Below are 22,876 nucleotides of genomic sequence, written 5' to 3'. Positions count from 1 at the left end.
GGTCGTGGCTTTTACTTAAATAAAATAATAAAATTCTGATAATACATTTTTTAAACACTAATGACGTTCCTCTACTTACCTTGAAAACGGCGTTTCGAAATATCTACTGGTTTCCGAGATATTGCAGTTAGATATTACAGGATCATGCCATCAGGACCAAGATATTAACACATTCGGGTCCATGCTCGAGCATAGTATTTTAATACAATGAACGGCGCTCAAGCCTCACTCGAGCGCACGTTTTCATGGACTAACATGTGCTTGCTCGAGCGATAAACGGGCTTGGATTGCCGGGCGTTCTTTCCACAGTCGTCGTAGTACTATCGGTTGCCGCTAGATGGCATCTGCTGTACTGTTTTACGTTTGAAGCTGCTTCGGGCGTGTTTCATCGTGCCAGGGGAATTACCGCGGTTTTGTTGCAGTAGAAATGGCAAAGAGATCGCGCGAGAGTGACGAATTTTTTGAACATGAAGAATTTTATGCTTCTTCTGGTTCAGAAGCTGATAACTGCAGTTCTGATTCTTTGTATGAACCATCTGAATATTCTGACACATCAGGTTTGTATGCAATTATTCAAAACCTGCCGAATGAGCTTGAAACTTGTTTTACCTATGTATAAAAATTATTATTTTTGTACATATCTTACCCAGGATGTTTTTTTATTACAGATGAAGATTTTGCAAAAATAAGGAAACAGAAGAGCAGTTTTACACGGAAAACGGGACTTTCACAAGCTCGTCCATCACAGACACCTGATACAGTTACTGATAGTGCTTCGTATTTTTTTCCCCTTGTGTATTGTAGATATTTTACATTAGCTCTTGGACCCTTACATGTAAATGTGAATGTCACATTATTATTTTTTAGATGAAGATGATGTTCCGCTAGTCCACATTGCGCAGCTGAGCAATGCGAATAGACAAGACCACTCGGATAAACCTAGCACAAGTAACGTTTCTGGTAAGTTACCCAGCTTTCATCAATATTACATTTTTGTGCCTTTGAATTTCTTTATAAGCTGGTAATCGTTTTTTTTCCACATTTACGTAAAAGTAAAAAAATTATGCAAACAATGTAAAAAACATACGATTTTCGTTTCAGATTCCAATACAAGAACACGATTACTAGCAAATGAAAAACCTGGAGTCAATCGCTGGGTATCAATGGACAACCAACCACAGCTGCCTGTTTTTGAGGAAGCATCTGGCATTCTTATCGACATTGATGAAACTTCCGATGAACTTACCCGTTTCTCTAATTTTTTTGGCACAGACGTCATAAAAAATATAAAGACTGAAACAAATCAATATGCAGGTACCATGATTGACAAAATGAAACGGGCAAAAAAATTGAAACCAAATTCAATGTGGCAGCGTTGGACTACGGTCAAGCTTCAAGAAATATATTACTTCTTTGCAGTGATCATTCACATGTGCTTGGTCAGGAAACCCAAGATAACAGATTATTGGTCAAATGACAACATAATGCACACTCCATTTCCTGGGCGTCTCCTTAGCAGAGACAGATTCCGGTCAATATTATTCATGTTACACATAAATGACAATGCTACTTACGTACCAAGAGGGCAAGAAAATCACGACCCTCTACATAAAGTCAGGCCGTTTTTCAATCATTTTGTCCGTCAATGTAAGGCCTGTCTTTATCCATCAGAAAACCTGACAATTGATGAAGGAATGTGTCCTTTTCGAGGACGTTTACACTTCCGCGTTTATATAAAAAATAAACCTCATAAGTATGGTATAAAGTTATATATTCTTTGTGACACCAATACAGGATATGTCCTAAACTGTGAGGTTTATACTGGTGGTGCTGGAAGTGTGGAAAACTCTATTGAGAGTCTTGTCCGGAGAGTGTGTCATGATTATTTTCATAAGGCGCACACAATTTACATGGACAGATTTTATTCAAGTCCTACATTATTCTATAAGTTATGGGATGAAAAAACCCTGGCTGTGGGTACGGTACAAAAAAACCGCAAAGGCTTGCCACCTGAACTGAAATGCAAAGAACTTGCAAGAGGTGAAGCAATTTTTCGCAGGTGCGGTCCTTTGTTGGCTGTAAAGTGGAAGGACACACATGATGTGTACTGCCTCTCCACAAAGCACAAAGCCACATGCAGTGAAGTCACTGTAAGAGGTAGAGGTGGCTTAGTTGCTAAAACCAAACCCGATGTTGTACTTGACTACAATATAAACAAAACTGGTGTTGATCATGTTGATCAATTACTCAGTTACTACCCCTTTCAAAGAAAATCAATGAAATGGTGGAAGAAAATTTTTTTCCACCTTTTTTTGATGTCAATCATAAATTCATTCATTTTGTTCAAAAGATCCAGGGCTGATGGCAACAAAACAAGTTTGGAAAACTTCATGAGAGCTCTCGGGAACCAGCTGGCTTCATATGGTGCTACCGATACAGACGTTCAATCATCATCATCCTCATCCACAGATTGATTGTCTGCTCGACATTTTCCGAAGAAAATTCCACCAACCGAAAAAAAACTCAACCCTACCAGATACTGTAAAGTATGTTCCGATGTAGGCAAAGCCAACAGTGGAAAACGGCTGAGGAAGGAAACTCGTTGGTGGTGCGAAGACTGTGGCTTTGCTCTGCGCGTGCCAGGGTGCTTCCAAAAGTTCCATACTGAATCAAAATTTTCATAAACATAACCAAATAAAAATTATTTACGTATTCATATATTGGTATTAATTTGGAAATGTGAAATAAATGTTAACTTAACTGGATTTAAATAAAAATTATAGCAATGAATACTATTAAGTGTGTAAGAGAAATTTTTTTATTTATGTAAAACATAGTTTATTATAAAAAATAAATTATCAGTAACTAAAAGAGATAAAATCATGTTTTAAAGTGTATTAAAAATTGTAAAATCTAAAGTTTTTTATCGTGTAAAAAGTATTTTTAGTACCATATATGTTATTTAAATTAAAAAAATGGAAAACCATAAAAAAAACCTAGTATTCAGTGATTTAAACCAGTCATAAGCAACAGACTCGAATGTGTTAACTTGGATACGTGATTATGGAACTTTTACTACATTATCAATTGGTAGACAAAACAATGACAATTTGTAGTCAACAGAATAAAATTCATGTAAAATATTTAGTTTAGGTGCATCTGCCTTGCATCATACGTGTGTGCTCTGTTTACTCGCCATATTTGAAGTAACGGCCGTTCTAAGCACATTAAATTTACATGTTCATGAATATAATATCTTACATATACATTTACTATTTACAATACTATTTACGTCGTCCACCAGCACTTAAAATTAGGTTAGGAAAATTGAAAAGCCATATTTAGCTCTCGCTGTATGAACGCACATTATACATTTACAAAAAGAAAATAACAGTTTCTTACGTGTGGAAAGTTAATCCACCACAGCTGCCGAATCTATTAGTGTAACCAAAAGCTGCACAAGCTTTCACCATCACGTGTATTCAGCGATAAATTAAAATGGTGCCATTCAAAACAATGTAAGCATTCACATTTTTGCCACCACTAGCTCTATCCTTGTCTTTTAACATCGTCTGCTAGGTGCTTCATGTTTGCTTCCACACTTCCACTCCATAGTCGATTACCTCCATGGTCTGGGCAGAGCGTTGAGTGTGTTATACTGTGCATGCGCAGCTCAGAGAACAGAGAGAGCCAGCCGGCGGCTACGCCGCACCGTAACAACAGCTGATCGAGTATAATGACCTTTCTCCGCGCACGGCGCGCGATTGACTGTAAATTCCCATCAATTTGCGGCCTTTTTTTTTTTAATTTTTTTTACTGTGGCACAATGCGTATGTGTAATGTAGCCCGTATTTGTTCTGAACGCTGCAGGATGCGACTGTATTTTAATTAACTTTAACGTATTTTTTACAATTTTTCATATTTTTAAACTTTTCTTTCTTTTGAAAATCTGTACGTACGACCGAGGTGTACGTACGAACCGGGGGCCGCGAGCGAGGTTTTACTGTAGTTGGGAACACTTGATGAACGAATTAGGATTATTGAAGAAATTAAAATTGAATTGTAGGTCTATTGTGCATAGGCTATGTTTTTTTTAAGTGTAAATTGAATTAAGTAAATGCTTCCATTTTTATTTTTTTTTTCAATTGATTAAACTTTAATGACAAGTAACTGATATATTTCTGATCTAAGAGTGATGTCCACATCTATTGAATGTCCGCATCTACTGAATTTTTTTGTTGGTCCCCTGAAAAACGATAGATAGAGTTTTTACTGTATTAACATTTAACTTTAAATTTTGCAAATTTTAACAAAATGCCATTTTCAATTGACAATTACTCAAAAATCCCATTTCTTAAAAATCTGAAAATTTATCAGTTTGTAGTTCTAACTATTGTTAATGGCATGCACTTTGTTGGATAGTGTTTTTTTGCCTGTAACCATTTCTAGAAGTCTTTGAAAATGTAATTTTATTACATTTTCTAAGATCTGCATGCTCAATCAACAAATATGTTTTGTTGGTCTCTAAATATGAAATGTAATTCGTAAATTGGGTAAACCTTGGGAATTACAAAAGGAGAGTCCTTGTATACAGTATGACGTTAACATAATATGTACATATATTATTAATACACACATATAATACATATGCTGCACTTTAACTCCCATGAAAACCTGAAGGTCAAAGTAAAATTGAAACCAACGTACCTATATCTTATTAATTAAATGTAGACTGCTTATCCTTCCTCAGCTATACGTAACGTATATTGACAAATTCCTAAAATATTTTTTGACTAATTAAAGACAGTAGATCTGCTGGATCAACTCAGCTTTGTCGAAAGTGTGGAGTCTTGCTGAGTGTCCTAGTGGAGTAGGATTGCTTACTGCTAACAAAACGTTTTGTAGTGGCACCGGACATGCATTCTTCTTCTTTCCATATTCTTGTGGCCACTGAAACCCTTTAGCTGGACCATGGGGATGCATAAGACACAGTGATGTTGTTTAACTCTTTAGATATACCAGTGATCTGTCCCATCCACCATTTCTGATCGTAAACACAAGAACGAACCGGCCTACTTGGAAATCATTTATTGAATAATGTATTTTAATCTGGTTGGATTGTACAACTATTTCTATTTTATCTTTGATTGTGCTTCCCATGTATATCTCATTTTAATCAGCCAGTAATGTTTTGATTGTATTCCAGCAACTGGTTTTACAGTAGCCCATTCTTTTTCCTTACATCACCTATACGTTTGAATTGTTTTACTTTCAAGAGCCAATAGAGTTATCTTTGGTACAAGATTACCTACTGCAGCAGCAAATGAAGCAGAATCTCTAATGGCATTAACACACACTGCCCGAAGATTGAACTTAGTTGCAAAGTGTTTACATAAACCGCCTATTGGATTGCATCACATGCACTTTTGCCATGCCCTGTAGCAGAAAAAAAATTTTTTTTTTTCCAGTTGTATCATCTATTAAGCACAGAGAATGTGAGCAGATACTACAACAGATACTACAACAAAACTTTTTATTTCTGCACCAAAGTATGCAACACGGGTAAACAGTGAAAGCTAATCAGTTTTCCAGTGGTAAGTTTGGATTTCATCAGGCAATACAAATGACTAGTTCTCAGCAAAATCAAAATGTAAAACAAGAGCATTATTTTGTTGGACAGAACTTTTTGCTTCAGCTATTCCTTCCCTTTGTATTTTCCTAATGTAACTGTGAGGAATAGCTTTCTTAACCCAATGCCTTACATGTTCCAGAAAATTATTTACAGATGCAGTTTTTTTATAAGGTCACCATGTTCCCAAATCACAAATGTAACTTCTTTCCCTTCACCCAAGTCAAAATTTTCAACAGTTAATGATTCTGTGCTAGGACAGTCACCACACTCCTCGAGCCAGCAATCTTCATTCCTCGTTTCGTCATACAAACACTTCAGTAGAAGATCTTCTTCATCAGTTTTGTTATTTGTTATATTTCGAAGAGTTACACAGATTAGTTGCAAGTTACTGCAGTAAATACAAGAACACACAGTCTGTTCTGGCTGAATTTTCACCCACCTTGGCTGTATGGCATAAAACTTTGAAAGACCAATTTTTATAGAAGGATTATCATTTTTGAATGCTTTATATGCCTCTTTGATTGACCTTGTCATGAATCTTTTAACAATTTTTTTTTCTCACGATTACCATCTTTAATGCAAATAACATCTTTTTTGTTTGGACTTTACCTTGAACAGTCTTTTCTATCTTCCATGTAATATGATAATGCTAGAGCTTGTACCTGTGTAGGTAAAGAATGTCAACTATAGGGAGCATAAATTCCCTTATTTTTTATAACTGTGCGAAATTTATCAATGAGGTACTTCGACACTGTAGATAATTTTTCCTTTAATTCTGTTTTACTAAATGTTTGTGGTACCAATGTTACTAGCTGCACTTTTCCATTGTAGTTACAAGTACGAAGAGACTACAATTGACACACACAGACTTACTTGAAACATGCACGTGATATATGTCTTGTAATTTATTCTCAGCTACAGTTTTTAACTCTGACTAATTTTATATTTCTTATACCTTGCATAACCTTCTGTCCTATCCAATCTCACCTCTGAAGGGGATTTCATTGGTGATACTCCTACATCTAATGTTTTTATGAGACTGCTATTTAAACACTTACAAGTTCATCCTCCGTAATAAAATTCTCTGATGTGGGTATTCTTTCTGTAGGTTCTTCAGCAAGTTCCAGAAATTTATTTTTATAAAAAGTAACACAGTTACTACACGAAATATAATTTCTATTTACTGAGATCTGAGATAGATACACCCACAAACCTTTGAATATCATCAGCTAAATCATTCACCTTACACATCCTAACGCATTCACTTTTGTACACACTTCTTTTGTGCCTTTTAATGTATTCCACACATTTAATTCTGTCGACTATGAAAGTCAGACATGATTTAGTTCATTAGATGAACATCACCCATCAACACACATAACACCACTGTAACAGCAAAAGTTTGGGAATTCCCTTTGTAGTCCTGTAGATGATTCCCCTTGTGGTCACCAGGGAACCTTGAAGCTACCAGGGATTCTCCTTACAGCTCCTTGGTATATTCAGATAGGGACTCCCCCTTCATATTTCCCAATATCAGAACCAATTACGAATTATATCTCATATTTAGAGACCAACAAAACATACAGTAAAACCCTGTTAAGACGTTTTTAAAGCGACTGGGTGCTAAAAACTTCTTAACTGGGAAAACTTCTTAAAAGGGAAATACATTTGCTTCATAAAAACCAATTTTAATAAAAAATGACATACTGTCAAACTCAATATTACACTTACCAATTATCGTCGGCATGCTGGAAAAACCATACAATTGTATCAGTAAATTGAATTATTTAAAATTAATTTTTTTATAATGCACAATAAAAAACAATTATCAAAACACCAAAAAAAAAAATCAACTAATATTTACCGTTTTGAAAAATACTGCATTAGATTTGTTTGTTTCAACACATTTTCGTTCTGACGCATCACAAAATTGTCCAGTTCCCATAAACTCTTCCTCACACTACCTGGAACATTTGATGTTCCATGAACAAATAACCTCTGCTTGTCCAGGTGGTCAAGGGCTTCGGAGTAAATTGGCGTCACCATCGCCAGTCTCATCCTCAGCTAAACCCTTGTGTTGTGCACGTAAATCTTCGATGGTAGAACCGCATGAGCAACTGAGACATAATCTTCAAAAGTGCATGATAAATGTAGGTGCTCTTGAAGAGTTTTCCAATTTGCACTGCATGTAGAAGCACGTGCAATTGGTTCACTGTCCTCGCATGCTTCTTTGGGGAAAATATCATTAACTTGTTGAGCACCAAAGTCTGCTTTTCTGAAGCAATTGCTAATGATGGGTGAATCAAGCATTTCACATGAAGGCGCAAGGAAATGCATGGTGTCCAGGATGTTGATTTAATAACCACTAGTTTTGGTAATTTTCATTCTTGTTATAAGTCGTAACACAAGGCTCTTACAAAAATGCTGTTTCAGAATAATTCCCTGATCCATCTGGATATTTCTAAGGTTGGATATTTCCTTGGGATGAGCAGGGCAGTGATCCATGAAAAGCAAATCTTCCAATTTTCGCACCCGATCTTTGCATCCAATATTCTCACATAGTCTTCAAAAATGCTGCCTGTCATCCATGCATACTTGTTGTTTGCATACTTGCACAGTACTGTCTTTATGTTGTTAAAACACTGTGGTTTTTTGGTTTCCCAATTACCACCAATGGTAACTTTTCAGTGCCATCCATGTTGGCACCCAATAAAACTGTCACTCGTTCCTTACTTTGTTTTCCTCCATGGAATGTTTCACCTTTTAAAACAAAGGTTTTGTCCAGAAGCATGTTGAAAAACAGACCACATTCATCGACGTTGAATACATTTTTTGTTTCAAAGTCCTTTATAATTGCAGGCAACTTTGTGTTTATCCAACTCTGGATAGTATCGTCTCACACACTCTCAGATTCCCCACTTACAGTTCTATTGACAATTCCTACTCTGTTCTTAAATATGTCGACCCAGCCATTCGAAACATAAAATTCAACGCCTAGGTTATGTGCTATTTGTACAGCTTTCTCTCTTAAAAAGTGCCCTTTGTTCTTTAAACAATGCCAAGAGTAAAATAACAACTTCGTATTTACCAGTCTTCATTTTTTTACACTTTGACCAAACATTAGTAGCCAAAAGTTGGTCTCGTTTCATCATGATTCCGTTCAAAGCAGACGGCAGCATCCCAAGTTATTTGGCCGTACTCACTCTTGGTATCAAAGGATTCATATAAACTGCTGATTTTATTTTCAGTTTTTCTTAAAATGATAATGCCTTGCATTTAATGGGTCCTCCACTACTTGTAGATGCCATTATGCACTGTTTATCACAACATTTAATATTTATTATGCTTGATAACCTTAAAATTGCACCTAAAAAGATTACAAAATTTGGTGGTAAATATGGCTTGCTGCGTATTATTCACATGTTATAACTCGAATGGGAAAAAAGGTGTGTAGATGGAATAGCCTTTCAGTCTATACAAATGCAAGCATATGATTGATCGAAAATAAAACTTGTAACAGCGTGTGGCGTGTAGCACAGGTTTCGACAGTCGTGCACGTTTCTCATTCGTCAGATATTCTGCCTTGAATAGGGGAAATGGCGTGCAGATGGAACAGCGTCACAATGCAAGCAGATGATTGGTCGAAAAATACACTTGTAACAGCGTGCGGCGTCTGCAAGGTTTCGACGGTCTTGTGCAAGTTCAAATTAGTTTGTTATCGTTCAGAAATAAGTTAATTTTTGAAAATTAAAAATAAATAGAGTTTAAAAGTTTAAAGATAATTTTTTTTCCCCACAAACATTTCACATTATATGCGGGAAACATCTATTAATGCAAACGTTATGGGAAAAATTAACATAGGGATATAAGGAAGTGATCAGGGGATTAATTTTGTGAACATAATTAGCGGGAAAACGTATTATGTGGGAATGTCTTAAACGAGTATTACTGTATTTGTTAATTTAGCATGCAGTCCTTAGAAAATGTAATAAATTTACATTTTCTAAAAATTCTAGAAATGGTTACAGGCAAAAACAAAGTGCATGCTGTTAACAAAGGTTAGGACAAAAAACGGACAAATTTTCAAATTTTTAAGAAATGGGGTTTTTGAGTAAATGTCAATCGAAAATGGCACTTTTGTCAAATTTTGCAAAATTTAAAGTTAAATGTTAATAATTCCGTACATCATAGAACTAAAAACAATTTCTTCTGTAAAACGACTGTAATAAGTCTAACTATTTCCAGAATTACTTTTTATGAAAATTGATTATTCCATGTAAACAAAGTTTTGAAAATCTAAAAAAAAAAAAATTAAAACATTTTGTCATATTTTTCAGTTTTCCCCTCTTATAGTTATTTTCATGGGGCTCATTGGAACTATACCACTCTTTAGTTCAATATAATAGCTACAAAATAAAATAAAAATACAATGGAGTATGTTAAATATTTCTGAAATGCCGCTCATTTGAAAAACGTGCATTTATCCACTTTTTTTGATTTTGAATCAACTTCAAAAGGCTATAACATGGGTAAAAAAAAATTTGGGGCCAAATCCTTTTAACACATTTCTTGTCTACACTGGTTGTAACTGCTCCAATATTTTAAAGCAAATCTGAGTTGGTGACCTGACACACTCCTGCCTGAATTGAAATGGAATGGCTCAGGAGCGCTTATCTTTACCAAATATTTTTTCTATGTTAGAAATCATTGCCTTGAATGATTTCTTTTTCCTAGTGGTAACCTTTTTTATCACATGTATATCACCATGCACTTATACGAACTAATGGGGTCAAGACCTGTTCAAATAACTATATTTTTTGATTGGCCAAATAATTCCTGTAGTAAGGGTGAATTGAAGTACATCCATTTAAGCACTAAGCTATCACATAACACAGCCTATAACACTTTTAAAAGTACAAATTCAGTTAACATGTTGATAATTGTTTATTTTCACACTAAATTCATTCAGTTTAGCTGGATTTTCGGATTAGCAAGGTTCTGATTACCAGGACTCCACTGTATTTTACAAGGGTTTTTATCAACACGGAACCCATTCCCTGTTTGAGTTTTCCTATGCAAATTAATTTTATTTTTCATTTAGACCAACTGTATTTTTTCAGGCGCTCCCATCATAAGAGCCTATGGTGTTCAGGAGAAGTTCATTAAGGATTCTGAGATGAAGGTGGACTACAACCAGATGTGTGTGTTCCCAAGTCATGCCTGCAGCAGGTAAGCTGAGTACAAGCAGTTGGGTTGAGGAAGCTTGAGTTTTCACGGCACTACCTTGCAGAACATCATAATCATAGTAGGAAGTAAGTTCAAGACAACTGCCACACTGCTAGCCTACACTAATCCTAGTGGCACTTACACAGTAGATAAGGCTGGAGTTCACACTCAGTTGAGTGACTGTCTGGTAAGGTGGTGAACCTTGACAACACAAGACTCTGGTATACAGAAGCAATGTAATGCACACAGTTTGAAGCATTAGGAGTGCTTCCCAGAAAACCTAGCAAATCAAGATATAGTCGTCTAAGTTCCCCATTTGTGAAGGAAAAAGAAAACAGATCTTTATCCACCAGGATTTTAACCTAATAGCTTTTATGAAAGAACAGTGATTTCATCATCTTTAGTTGACAAAAAAAAAGTTGTAAGAGAGAGACATGAAACCACATCTCACTCAATATGTCATAACCTCAGTAAATGAATAATCAACAGTTAATGATTGTATTTTACAGTTGGTTGGCCATTAGGCTTGAGACAATTGGCAGCCTTATTATATTCTTCTCATCATTATTTGCTGTGCTTGCTCGAGACACGATGAATGCTGGCTTCGTGGGACTGTCTGTTAGCTACGCCATGCAGGTCAGTCAGTCTTCATTGGTTCGTGGGCAGTGTACGCAGAGTTGAGGGGTGTGCAAATATTTATAAAGACAAATAATTGTAAATAGCAGTTAATAAACTATTCACATTTGGAGGTCAAATATCAAAATTTAAATTTTTGAATATTTACGGCTTGAATTTTTATCATGCTGGTTCTAAATGCATAGTTTTTTTTACCAAACTCTTAAATTTGCAATATCTATTATATCAATATAATTGTATTCACATATACTGTAATGCATGTTTAAGAAGTTTATTTTAAGAAATTAAAATAAACATCTTCATTAAATATACACGTTCCGTTAGTGGACGGTAGAAAATAAACATGACGCTACAGTAAAACTCGCTTAAGACATTCCCGCAAAATACGTTTATAAAATTTAAATAATTATTCCCTTGTTCACTTCCATACATCTCTATGTTAATTTTTCCCATTCAAAACGTTTGCCTTTATAAATGCTTCCCTCATATAACGTTAATCATTTCAGGAATAAAATAATATAATAAAGTTTATCTTTACAGTCTTAAACTTTATTTGTAATTAAACTTTTAGACAGTTGTTTCAAAACAATAACAAACATAAGCGCCAAAACCTTTGCCGCACGCAGCACACCGTTACGATATATTTTTGACCAATCATCAGCTTGCATTCGTATCTTTTGTGAGGCTGTTCCATCTGTACACCATTTCCCTCATTCAAGGGATAACTTCCACAAATACACAACAAAAACAAACCACTAGCGACTAGCCATTCATTGACTTTATTGCTTGTCATGTGACGCAACTGTTACAGCAATATGAGTAGCTAATTCAGTTTCATTGTTTTTTAAGCACTGTGGTAAAAATTTTATATGGTGGACGTAATGAATATATTTTTACATTTTTGGCCTGACTTGTACCGTATTTACCCGTAAATTGTGCACAATTTTTCGTAAAACGTGTGTTAAAATATCATGGTACAAAGTTTATTCAAAAAGTTTCTTAAACCTCATTAAAAAAAAACAGTTAAACATCCTTCACAACTAGTATTCTGTATGATAATACACCAAAGCAAAATATGACATCTGTTTAACTTCGAAATTTTTCGCATTCAATTTGAAAATGTTACGTATTGATCCTAAATTTTTCTACCTTTTAAATCCACTATTCACACACCTCCTGATAGAGTGCAAATTGTTTAGCATCAGTTAATGTATTGATTTCACTCTGAAATCAAGTAAACTAAGTGTAGTATCTTCCTGAAAGAATTTTATAAATACATATGTGCAGGGCTCGATTTTAGCGCCTGTCCGCCTGCCCGGGACAGGCAAAATCTCGTCCGGGCAGGCAAAATAAAAAAAGGCAACTGTCCGGTGGACAGGTGCAACTTGTGACGCCGAGGTTATTCACACGCACTAATGCAGCAGAGGTGATTAATAACATTTATGCGACCACGACCGCAAATAAAACGTCTTTGACAATATCTATAAATAAACAATAATGGCTGCTTTTTTGTGATGGATGACTCTGGCTATTGTATACCGCGGGAAAAAAAAGTAGGTTATGTACAAACCGTGATGAAATCTTCTGAATCATAATTCTTAAAATCTTACGTTCACGTCATGATTCACGTAACATAGTCGTATTCGTATGCTAGAGATGCAAAACATCTCACACCGATGATGTTTGTTTTTGTTGCCATGTTTTAATATTAATTTCGTTGCAGTGCAGCCAACAATTACGTAATTTACCGTTGCATACTTTCAAAATATAATTTTTTTAAATTTATTGTCTTTATAAATCACGACTTTACTAATTCCTTGCTCTACTTTAACATAGTTTGTTAACAGAAAAGCGTTTTCGCGTGGTTAACATTTCACGGCGTACTCCAGATGCAGCTGACAGTGGCCGCAGTGACTGCGACTGCTTGAAAATTCGCCTGTCAACTGTTGCATCAAAAAAAACATTACTTGTTTACAGAGGACACGGTAATCTTTTACAGTTTATCTTGTCACGGCGATTGTTTATTTAATTAACTGCGTTACACAATGTGGAAATTTATTACTGGTGCTTCAAAACCACCAGAAAAGAAAAACGGACGAGGACAAGTCAGAATATAATGTTAAATATGACAAAATCGCCCGGTCCCGTACCTTTTTAACGTCTTGGTGTTCCGAGTTTCTTTGGCTTCGTACGACACAGAAACAAAACAAATGTTTTGCAAAGTCTGCGAAACGCATTCAAAATCATCTGGATCAGTTTTTGTTACGGGCTGCTCAAGTCTGTAAAGACACTGAAGTCTATAAAGACAGACTGGCGAAACTGTCTAAATCATGATACACTGTCTGCCCTCATGCGTGTTCAAATACAGTCACCTTCTGAAAGTGAGCTTGATCCAGCACCAGCAATAAATCTCTGGTATCATAATGTTCAGAGAAAACGTCGACCCTTTCAGCCTCCTTATCGAAGATGTTCAAGAGAGAATCAGCAAAGTAATTCGTGCAGTGACTCAGACAGTGACTCGTCTGAAAATGATGATTAAATAAGGATGTTAAGTGTGTGGTAAAAATAGGTGCAAAATATAGCAAAAATCCTTTTTTCTCACTTTTTCAGCGACTTTAAAATTTTTTTATTTGGGTAAAACAGCGGACAGGCAAATTGGATGGCGGACAGGCAAATTTTCTATTACACCTGTCCGTTGGGCAGGTTAAAATATTCCTTAAAATCTAGCCCTGCATATGTGTAACGATTACTGATCAGTCTAAACACACAACTAGTTTTACTTACTGTTTGTGACATGAACAAGATGGTGCTCCACAATGTGGTACGAGATTATCTGAATGAGACGTTGCCACATCGCTGGATGGGCGGTGGGGCGGCCGCTGACCAAGTGCTACTCCCGTGGCCACCACGATCACCGGACTTGACACCTTGCGATTTTTTCTTGTGGGGATACATCAAGGATAGTGTTTATGTTCCACCTCTACCACAGAACCTTGATGAATTAAGTCACCGCATCGTAGCAGCTGCTCTTACCATAACTCCTGATATTCTGGGTCGGGTATGGGCATAATTGGACTATCGATTAGATGTGTGTCGTGTGGCGCAAGGTGAACACATGGAACATTTATAACTAGTGAAAAAAAATTTTGATAGTTTTTCTTTCACGTGGTATATAATTTGTTACATAATTCTTTTCACTCTACCGATTTTTTGAAATGTTTCACGGACTTTATAATTATTCTGTATTTGATGTTGAATTGAATACTGAAAAGAATACCTGTTTGTTATTGTCTAGACCATCAGTCTTCTTTACCTTTTCAGTAAACTATTTCTTGATCACAGAGGCGTACTCAGCCATTCCTGTTCAAGGTTATGTTTCGTGTTTCTCTGTCTTATTTGACGTTAGTTCTTAGATGAGGGATTAGCTTCTATGACCATTCCAGGGGCACTGATCATGGGTGTAAGTATCGAGTTTTTTGTTTGGAAATCGCATCTCAAATATTTAAGTGGCCTTGTAATCTCACATACGTAGTATGTTTTCTTGTTTGTTGAATTCTGTTTCGTTGCCTCGTTCTAATTATGTATCTCTTTCTTAGGTATTTGTATTAACATTTTACTCTCATAATCTTAGCTTAGCTCAGCTCATTGCGGCACCCATGGTCGGTACCCAGGTGGTACTTGTCGTCCCTGGTTTCATACACACTTATCATTACTGTTGGTGTATTTAATGATTCAGTGTACTGGGATTGTCTTCAATCTATTTAATAACATTCTGTTATTTGATCTCTATCGAGTGGTTTACTACACCTGCGTCATACGTATTTGCGCGCTTGCATATGTATTGTAACTATAATTATACATTAATGGAGACTTTCTCCCATGTAATTATTCTGCTCTTTATTTTGTGCAGTAAATCTGGTCTGGTTAACACTGTTCCTTGAAACAGGTAACAACGTGTTCCTTGCAGGACATCCCTATCGTAAAGGATCCTGACAATACTCATTGTCAGTTTGAGTTTAATTTTATATCTCCATCGCAGGCTGGAGATTCCCTTGATGGAGATTGCACATCATTGTATGCTTCAATATGAATAATAAACTATTCATATTCAAAAATTTGAATATTCGCACAGGCCTGGTCATAACTTAAATACTTAAATTAAATGTACTAAAATTATGAGTACTTTCCAGTTGCTTTAGCTGTGACCTGTTGGACTATTTTCAATGTTTTTGTTTATCTCTTGTCAGATAACAAATACACTAAACATGCTGGTGAGGATGGCATCTGATATTGAAACCAACATTGTAGCTGTGGAGAGGATCAAAGAGTATTCGGAGTACGAACAGGTAAGCTAGTGTACATTAGTGGCTGTATCCGAATACATAGGGATGCGTCCTTAGCACACACATCCCTACATCCCTTAGCAAATGCAGCCACAATGTAGAGGACGCATTTCTAATGGATGGATAGTATCCGAATACTTTTACTGCTAGCACCACCTGTTGACTGTCAGTCGTATTAATGTTTACGCAGCCATTTTGTGTAGGGATATCTACGAATATTCAGCAAAACGTAAATAATAAATACCTACCAATTAAAAAATAATGTAACGTGTATGTTATACATGTTAGCGATCCAATTAAAATACATTATATAAATTGTAAACTTTAAAAATACTTATGAGTTTTGAATTATACTATAAGTTTAAATTCGTATTTTTATGATATTTATTAACGTCTTCATTTGTCTCTGTTTAAGTTATCACTTTTGCTTATAATGTTCTAAACAAATCTTATGCTGAAAATCTGAAGTAATATTATACACAAACAAAATAAAACCCGATTCCGAAGCTAATGGATGTAGGGACGCGTTAGTGGATGCGAGTGTCGCATCCCTAGAAATCTCGAACTAGTGGATGCGTGAAGGGATGCATCGGCATCCCTTGTGAGAATTCGGATTCAACACAAAGATGGCCGCGTCCACTACGATGCACTTTTAGTGGATCCCTTAGCTAAGGGATCCATTAGGCCAGTATTCGGATACAGCCATTGTTTACATTTGCAAACGTAAGAAAATAACTTTATGGCACCATAGATATTGATAGTATCAGGAAGACTGTGCACTTCGCTAGTAGCATCTATGGCCAGCAACAAGCGAGACTAGTGGCGCAAACTAGCAATGATTATGAAAATGGTGCACGCGCTTTACCAAGCATGGATCTCATATTTTGTGAATTCATTAATCTTTGAACTAAATATACCAGTTCGTTATTGTTTTCTTACGATCGGATTGTTTTGTATTTTACGTTTCTCAAGTTAAAATTTTATTGAAAATTGTTCTGTTGCATAAAAAGAAAACAAGCAAAAATTCCTGATTTTCTTTTTACAATAGCCTAATTTTTTTAATTTCTAATTTAGGCTTGGTGACTTTTCATGCCCTCCAAGAAAGGACTTCATAACATTTTGTAAGGCCACTGTTTCTCATGTCAGCTTTACTTGATTATGGACTGTATTTTACATTTCTGGTGGTTTTATTATATGTATATATAATTATGAATTCATATATTTCATTAATATAATGCAGTTATTTACACATTATGTATTTAAGTTTAATCTGACATTGGTATGCTAGATTGAAAACAAAAAAATTTATTATTGCCATTCCCTTTTCATACACCATTTTTGTGCCCTCCGTTGAAAAGTGTATGACAGGGGTTCTACTGTATATATATTTTTTGGGTCATAAGAATATTGATTAAGAATAACTTTGATATGAAGGATAATAATTTTTTAATATGTAGATAAGTATAATGGTTCAGATCTGTTAAGAATTGTTATTAATTACTTTGGTTAAATTTCATGGAAAGCCTTAAAATACTTATTTTCTTGAGATACTTAATTATTAATTTGTGGGTTAACTCCAGTTCATAATAATTAATTTTGATATTTGATAATTAATTTCAGTAATTGTTTTGTTTAAAGCGGTGTGGACTACAATTTTTAAACAAAAATTTCTAATATGGTATGAATTTCAACTTTGATTACTAAATTTTGAACATTGTATTTAAATTTGTTGGGTAATTTTAAATTCTATTGGATATTGCTAGTATAATACTATTTCGAGAATAGTCTGGAAGGTAAAGAAGGAAGAGCGGACAGGCGCGACACTCTGGCGCCAGAAAGTTATGTTTCACCTTGTAAATGCGTGTTTGGGATTTACGAGTCACATGGACGCACAGCTGTAGCGACCGTCGGGAAGGTTCTCTAGAGGCTACCACTAGCCAGCCAATCAGGGCGAGCTCTGGCGTGGAGTGATGCGCCCGTCCAAATTTCCTTATATGGTCATGTTTCTGAATTCTGTACTCTGATTGGTCTGTTGGCCCACGGGGTTGCTTCCCTTGTCTTCACCTTTACAAGGGAAGGTAGTCTCGTCGACCAAGCCACTTGTCGCTCGATCGTCACCGAACGCGATTACGTCGTCGGAAACTCACACAATACTATGCTAAGTCACTAAGGGACAACTTTACGCCTAGGGGCTGGGGCCAGGCCGCAATTTTTCAACCTAAATTATTTATTTTCGGACAATTTAATTAGTAATTTAGGCTCTAGGCGTCGGCATCGGCCCGACTTCGCGTGATTCCAGTCCATGATCGACGGAACCTTGAGTTATGTAGTTAACCAAGGGACATTACTAAAATATTTTTTTTTGGCGAGTGACAAGACTCCTCGACCATCAACGGCAAGATGTATGGTGCTGTGGTATGTATTTGAACCTCATCCTATCAAAATTCAAAGACATCGTAAAAATTTGTATAAGAAAAAACAAAAAACTGTGCAAGTAACAAAGCCTTCGAACTAAATTCATTTGTAAAATGATGCCATGTAACGATGAGAAATTTTTTTTTTTTTAATTGGAAAAAAATAAAAAAAGGTAATTTAATAAACACTTTTATTTCCAAATTAAAATTATAAATAAAAAAAATAAAAAAAAAACATTGAACGAAACTATCGTAATGAAAAATTCCTAAAGAACATTGTTTGTCTTTTGTTACATTTCTCTGTGTGCTTAGCCGAGCCACACATAGAACGTAAAAATTTTACCTCCATTTCAGCTGTGCAAGCATCACTTTTATTTTTTATGTGTATACTATGGATTGTAAATTGAATTTTTTAGAATATTTAAAGGTTTTCATTATATGAACTGTGGTTTAATATGTGCCAAAAGAAGTATTTTTACCATTTATCTTTTTTTTTTTTTTTAGTGGTATGAATATGTGAATTTTTTTCTGAGAGCCTGGTTAATTAAATAAAATCACTTAATTTTTTTACTAAGCAATATTGCTACGATTTATAATGTGGGGAGAACTTGGTTCATAAAGGATAGCCCAATTATTTTTAATTACAGTTCTTATTAATTAATAATATTTACATAAATAGTTGTTCTTAAAAAGACCAAATTACCAATTACTCACACTTAAAAATGTTTATCGTCAAGTCACTCAATGTCTGCCAAGTTCCAACAGTCCTCACTCCTCACTGGGCCGAACTCCTCATGCAACTCTCGCCGCACTCCTCGCCGAACTCTGTCGCCAACTCTCGCCACGCCTGCGGCACCCGTCGCTGAATCCTCCTTGCACTCCGTCGCCGAACTCCGTCGCCGCACTCTCACCGGGATTCTAGCCACCCTAAGAACTGTCGCTGCACCCGCGGCACTCTTGCCTTTCTCAGTTGCGGGACCCTCGCCGCCCCAAGTACTCACGCACCCAAAAACTTTTGTGGAGTCCAGCATCCCAGCTTGAGTACCTAGGGGCGTCCTTCTCGAAAGGACGAGAGCGGCTGATGATGAGTCACGTCATCCCGGGCCGACCCGATGCCTGAACAGTCCAGTCGTGTTACTCCGCACGACAAGGCTGTTCAGCTATGGATAACGGCGCCGTGGCAGGACGATGCGCTGGCTGGGGAGGGGGGATAGCGATGACCCTTGTAATCCGGCCAGGCACGCGTGGTAGTAGTATGCGTTATCAGGGTGTCGACCAATCTGGAAAACAGGGAAATGTCAGGGAATTTTATCCTATCCTCATAAAAGTCTGGGAAAATCTCAAGGCACCTAATAATTATTTTACTAAAATGTACAATTGCTGCTTGCTTGCGCATCAGTATTTTCTGTTGACGTTTTTCTAGGACGTTTAACAAATTTATTTGCGTAGTACCGTACTTTCCGAAAGGGTGTGCTAGTGATCGTTTCGTTTTTTCTGTGCCAGAGGCAGTTTCTTGTTATGTTTTGGTAATGGATGCCAGCCGAATTTGTGTGTGTTACCCGTGATCGACCCATATGTTATTATTTTAAAGTATATTGAAGCACAGTGTGTTACATGAAAGTGAATAGCATTAGGCCTATTTACGAAGCAAGTTTATTTCGCAAACATGACCATAGAAGAGAACAAATTTTTTTGTAGGCTGTACTGGTACATTATGGTGTGATGGATGTTTACATGCATTGTTTGGTTTCGCTGTTTGTGCAATGGAGGTTCTTCAATTATAGGTAAGTTCTTATGATAAAATTATTTGTAATGTTTTATGTATGTGAGATCTGGCATGATACGACAGAGCTGGGAAAGAATATAAAAATACAGTCAAACCTCATTATTGCAAACCTGAAGAGACCATAATTTTAGCACTTTGTAATAACGAGGGTTTGTATTAACCAAACTATTAGGATATAATAACAAAAAAAATTGATTGAACTTTAAATACCTATATTTACAGCCATAAAGAAAATTATATACATTGTTGGTTGTATAAGCTGGCTTCACTACATGCATAACAATTTGTCAACACTAAAGAAAACAAACACAATGCAACACTTACAGAATAAATGATAATACAGTACAAACTTCAATAAACTTGCATTCATGACACATTTTCTATTCAAACATTTGGTTTAAAAAAAAGCATCAATTCTGGTTTGCACAATTTTTTTCTTATAAGCATTGTTTACCACATTACAAAGCTTATCAAAGGCCAGAAGTGTTTCAGTGCCAACATCATCAACATTTGAGAGAACATTTTCCAATGTGGCTAAAGCACTGTTGGCATCCTTTCTACTTGGTAAGGATGAACACACTTCATCATCTTCGTTGTCCTCGCCTTCAATTTCTCCAACACTTGCCTGCACAGCACAAGACTGAGCCTTGTCGAGACACATCAGCTCATCATTCACTAGTGCTGCACTTGTTGCCACATTGTCATCAACTTGCACAAACTCACTAAATGGTTCCTGAAATTGAAGATGATTCTCAAGTAGGTCCCATTCTTCCACACTGAAATCCTCTCTCTCTTCTTCCTGAGCCTGAACTTCACTGCCACCAATACCAGCTTTCCTGAAGCAATTCGAAATGGCGACAGGTGTAACTGCATCTCATGCCATTACAACATTTTTCATAGCATCCAAAACATTCCACTTCAAGTTTGCCTCATTTTTAACTCAATCTGACGAATCAAGTACGAAGTGAGACGAGTCCTGTAGTTTTTCTTAACGTTTTGGATAATACCCTGATCCAAAGGTTGCAGGAAACTCGTTGTGTTGGCTGGGAGGTACATCAATGTCATGTGGGACAGCTCAAGTCCTGCAGAAGAGTGAGCGGCACACCTGTCTAACAGCAGTAAAATTTTCCTGTTTTTACAAGCCATTCGTCTTTTGAGTTTGATTAACCATTTCTGGAAAATTGAGACGGTTACCCAAGCAGCTGAGTTGACTTCATAATCACATGGGAGGTTGCTGATATTCTTGAAACATCTTGGTTTTTGGAATTTTCCAACAACAAGGGGAGAAAGTTTAGTTTTGCCACTTTGGTTACAGCACAGCAAAACAGTTATACGTTCTTTGCTGTGTTTCCCTCCATGGCACTTTTCACCCTTTACAGCCAAAGTCTTGTTTGGTAACAAGTTATAGAAAACACCTGTCTCATCCATGTTGAAAATATCATCTTGATCGTACTGATCAAGTATTGGTTGAGCAGTCTGTATCCAATCTTTAACTTTGGTCGTATCTACTGCTGCCGACTCCCCACACATAGTTTTGCCAACAAGATTGTTGCGATCCTTAAACTATTGTAGCCAACAATTGCTGAACTTGAAGTCTTAAATTTCTAACCTCAATGCTAGGTAGTCTGCTGTCTTCTGAATCATAGGTCCAGAAATTGGCAAGTTTGCTGCACGCATTTCTTTAAACCACTGCAACAAGGTAGCTTCCATTTCTTGATGTTTTGGACCTCGCATTTGTTTTCTTGTTGATAATCTGCTTGAACTTGCAAAAGCCGATTCAATCTTTTTACGATTTTTTAGTATTGTCGACAACGATGATTGCGGGATGTTAAATTCTCTCGCAATTTCAGTTTTCGTTCTCTCTCCATTGTCTACTTCTTCGATAATTTTAACTTTAACTTGCAATGTAAGGTCGTTGTGTTTACGTTTCACAGTTATATTACAAAACAACTCACTCTCAAAATTGAGGTCAAGACACACGTGCATGAACAATGGAAAATATCAGAACTTTTTTCCATAGATTGTATAAACTTCTACGTATGTACACTTCCGACGAATAATATTAATAAGGTATAGAGTTCTTTTCGTTTTCTGTTTACAACGTGGCATCTTTTCTAGTTTAGTTACTAACATCGCCACTAGAGTTGAACTTTTAAACTTGTTTTTCAACCATTTTGCACTGTAGGATACATACATATATCTTTGGAGAAACGTTTGTTTACCTGACGGTTATAAAGACGTGATTTACTTTAGACTTCGGTGGTGAAATTCATATTAACCATTTACTTCTACACGTTAAAAGCTACTTGAGGGATCAAAACAACTTCGTAATTCATATTGTCACGTCTCACTTTAACGGGAGGGGGGGGGGGGGGGGGGTTCTCTTCTTAAAACTGTAGCTCAGATAAATTATAAAATCAAAACATTAACTAGCCGTAGAGCTTCTAGGCACTGGAATCATTTTAGTAGGCTCATTCTTATACAAGAATTGAAAAATCAGGATACTGAGAAAAATAAAATAACCCTAAAAACAATAGAACACATACATTTATTAAAAACAATAAATAAGGATGACAAATGAGGTAGAACCTTCCATGTCCTCTACAAACAATAAATACCAATAAATAAATAACTTAATTAATACATAAATACAGGGATTATGTTTCCATTATTATTTATTCTTATCATTTCTCCCAGGCCACTTAGTGATGCTAAACGTCATTAGTTAATTCCGCAACTTCATTATTAAAATCATCAAGAACATTCACTACCATGAAAAGGACTTTAAAAATTATTTAGTTTATGTATATATCGTCATCATAAACATGAAAAGAAAAGG

The 22,876-nt window shown here is 36.1% G+C and overlaps 3 protein-coding genes across 5 annotated transcripts in view; 2 read left to right on the top strand and 1 right to left on the bottom strand.

The window, feature by feature from the left end:
* The window catches only part of LOC134531252 (uncharacterized), a 154,980-nt gene that overhangs the window by 45,775 nt on the left and 86,329 nt on the right, over positions 1 to 22,876 (bottom strand). For 2 of the 3 annotated variants that reach the window (XM_063366944.1, XM_063366943.1), the window contains one exon: positions 18,891 to 19,531. The exons of the other annotated variant lie outside the window; for it this stretch is intronic. The gene's annotated coding sequence lies outside the window, so the exon portion shown is untranslated. Of the gene's footprint in view, positions 1 to 18,890; positions 19,532 to 22,876 lie in introns of those variants that run through there. 3 annotated transcript variants of the gene reach the window in all.
* LOC134531251 (multidrug resistance-associated protein 1-like) overlaps positions 1 to 22,876 on the top strand; it is a 592,793-nt gene that overhangs the window by 517,921 nt on the left and 51,996 nt on the right. Inside the window, exons 24-26 of the mRNA XM_063366941.1 lie at positions 10,753 to 10,861; positions 11,368 to 11,494; positions 15,742 to 15,840. Of these exons, the coding sequence (XP_063223011.1) occupies positions 10,753 to 10,861; positions 11,368 to 11,494; positions 15,742 to 15,840 (335 nt within the window). The remainder of the gene's footprint in view (positions 1 to 10,752; positions 10,862 to 11,367; positions 11,495 to 15,741; positions 15,841 to 22,876) is intronic.
* On the top strand, positions 219 to 4,029 carry LOC134531254 (piggyBac transposable element-derived protein 4-like). The gene is made up of 2 exons (XM_063366946.1): positions 219 to 960; positions 1,102 to 4,029. The coding sequence occupies exons 1-2, from the start codon at positions 846 to 848 to the stop codon at positions 2,472 to 2,474; spliced, it is 1,488 nt and encodes a 495-aa protein (XP_063223016.1). The 5' UTR covers positions 219 to 845; the 3' UTR covers positions 2,475 to 4,029.

This window comes from Bacillus rossius, chromosome 3 (assembly GCF_032445375.1).
Source record: "Bacillus rossius redtenbacheri isolate Brsri chromosome 3, Brsri_v3, whole genome shotgun sequence".
Lineage (NCBI taxonomy): Eukaryota > Metazoa > Arthropoda > Insecta > Phasmatodea > Bacillidae > Bacillus > Bacillus rossius.
Note: the sequence above shows the minus strand (reverse complement) of the source record. Positions and strands in the feature narration are given on the sequence as shown.

Excerpts from the sequence above, each read along its gene's own strand:
- LOC134531254 (XM_063366946.1), top strand. The coding sequence starts at position 846 with ATGTCACATTATTATTTTTTAGATGAAGATGATGTTCCGCTAGTCCAC. Across the intron at positions 961-1,101 it reads TAGCACAAGTAACGTTTCTG|ATTCCAATACAAGAACACGA; the intron begins GTAAGTTACCCA and ends TTTTCGTTTCAG.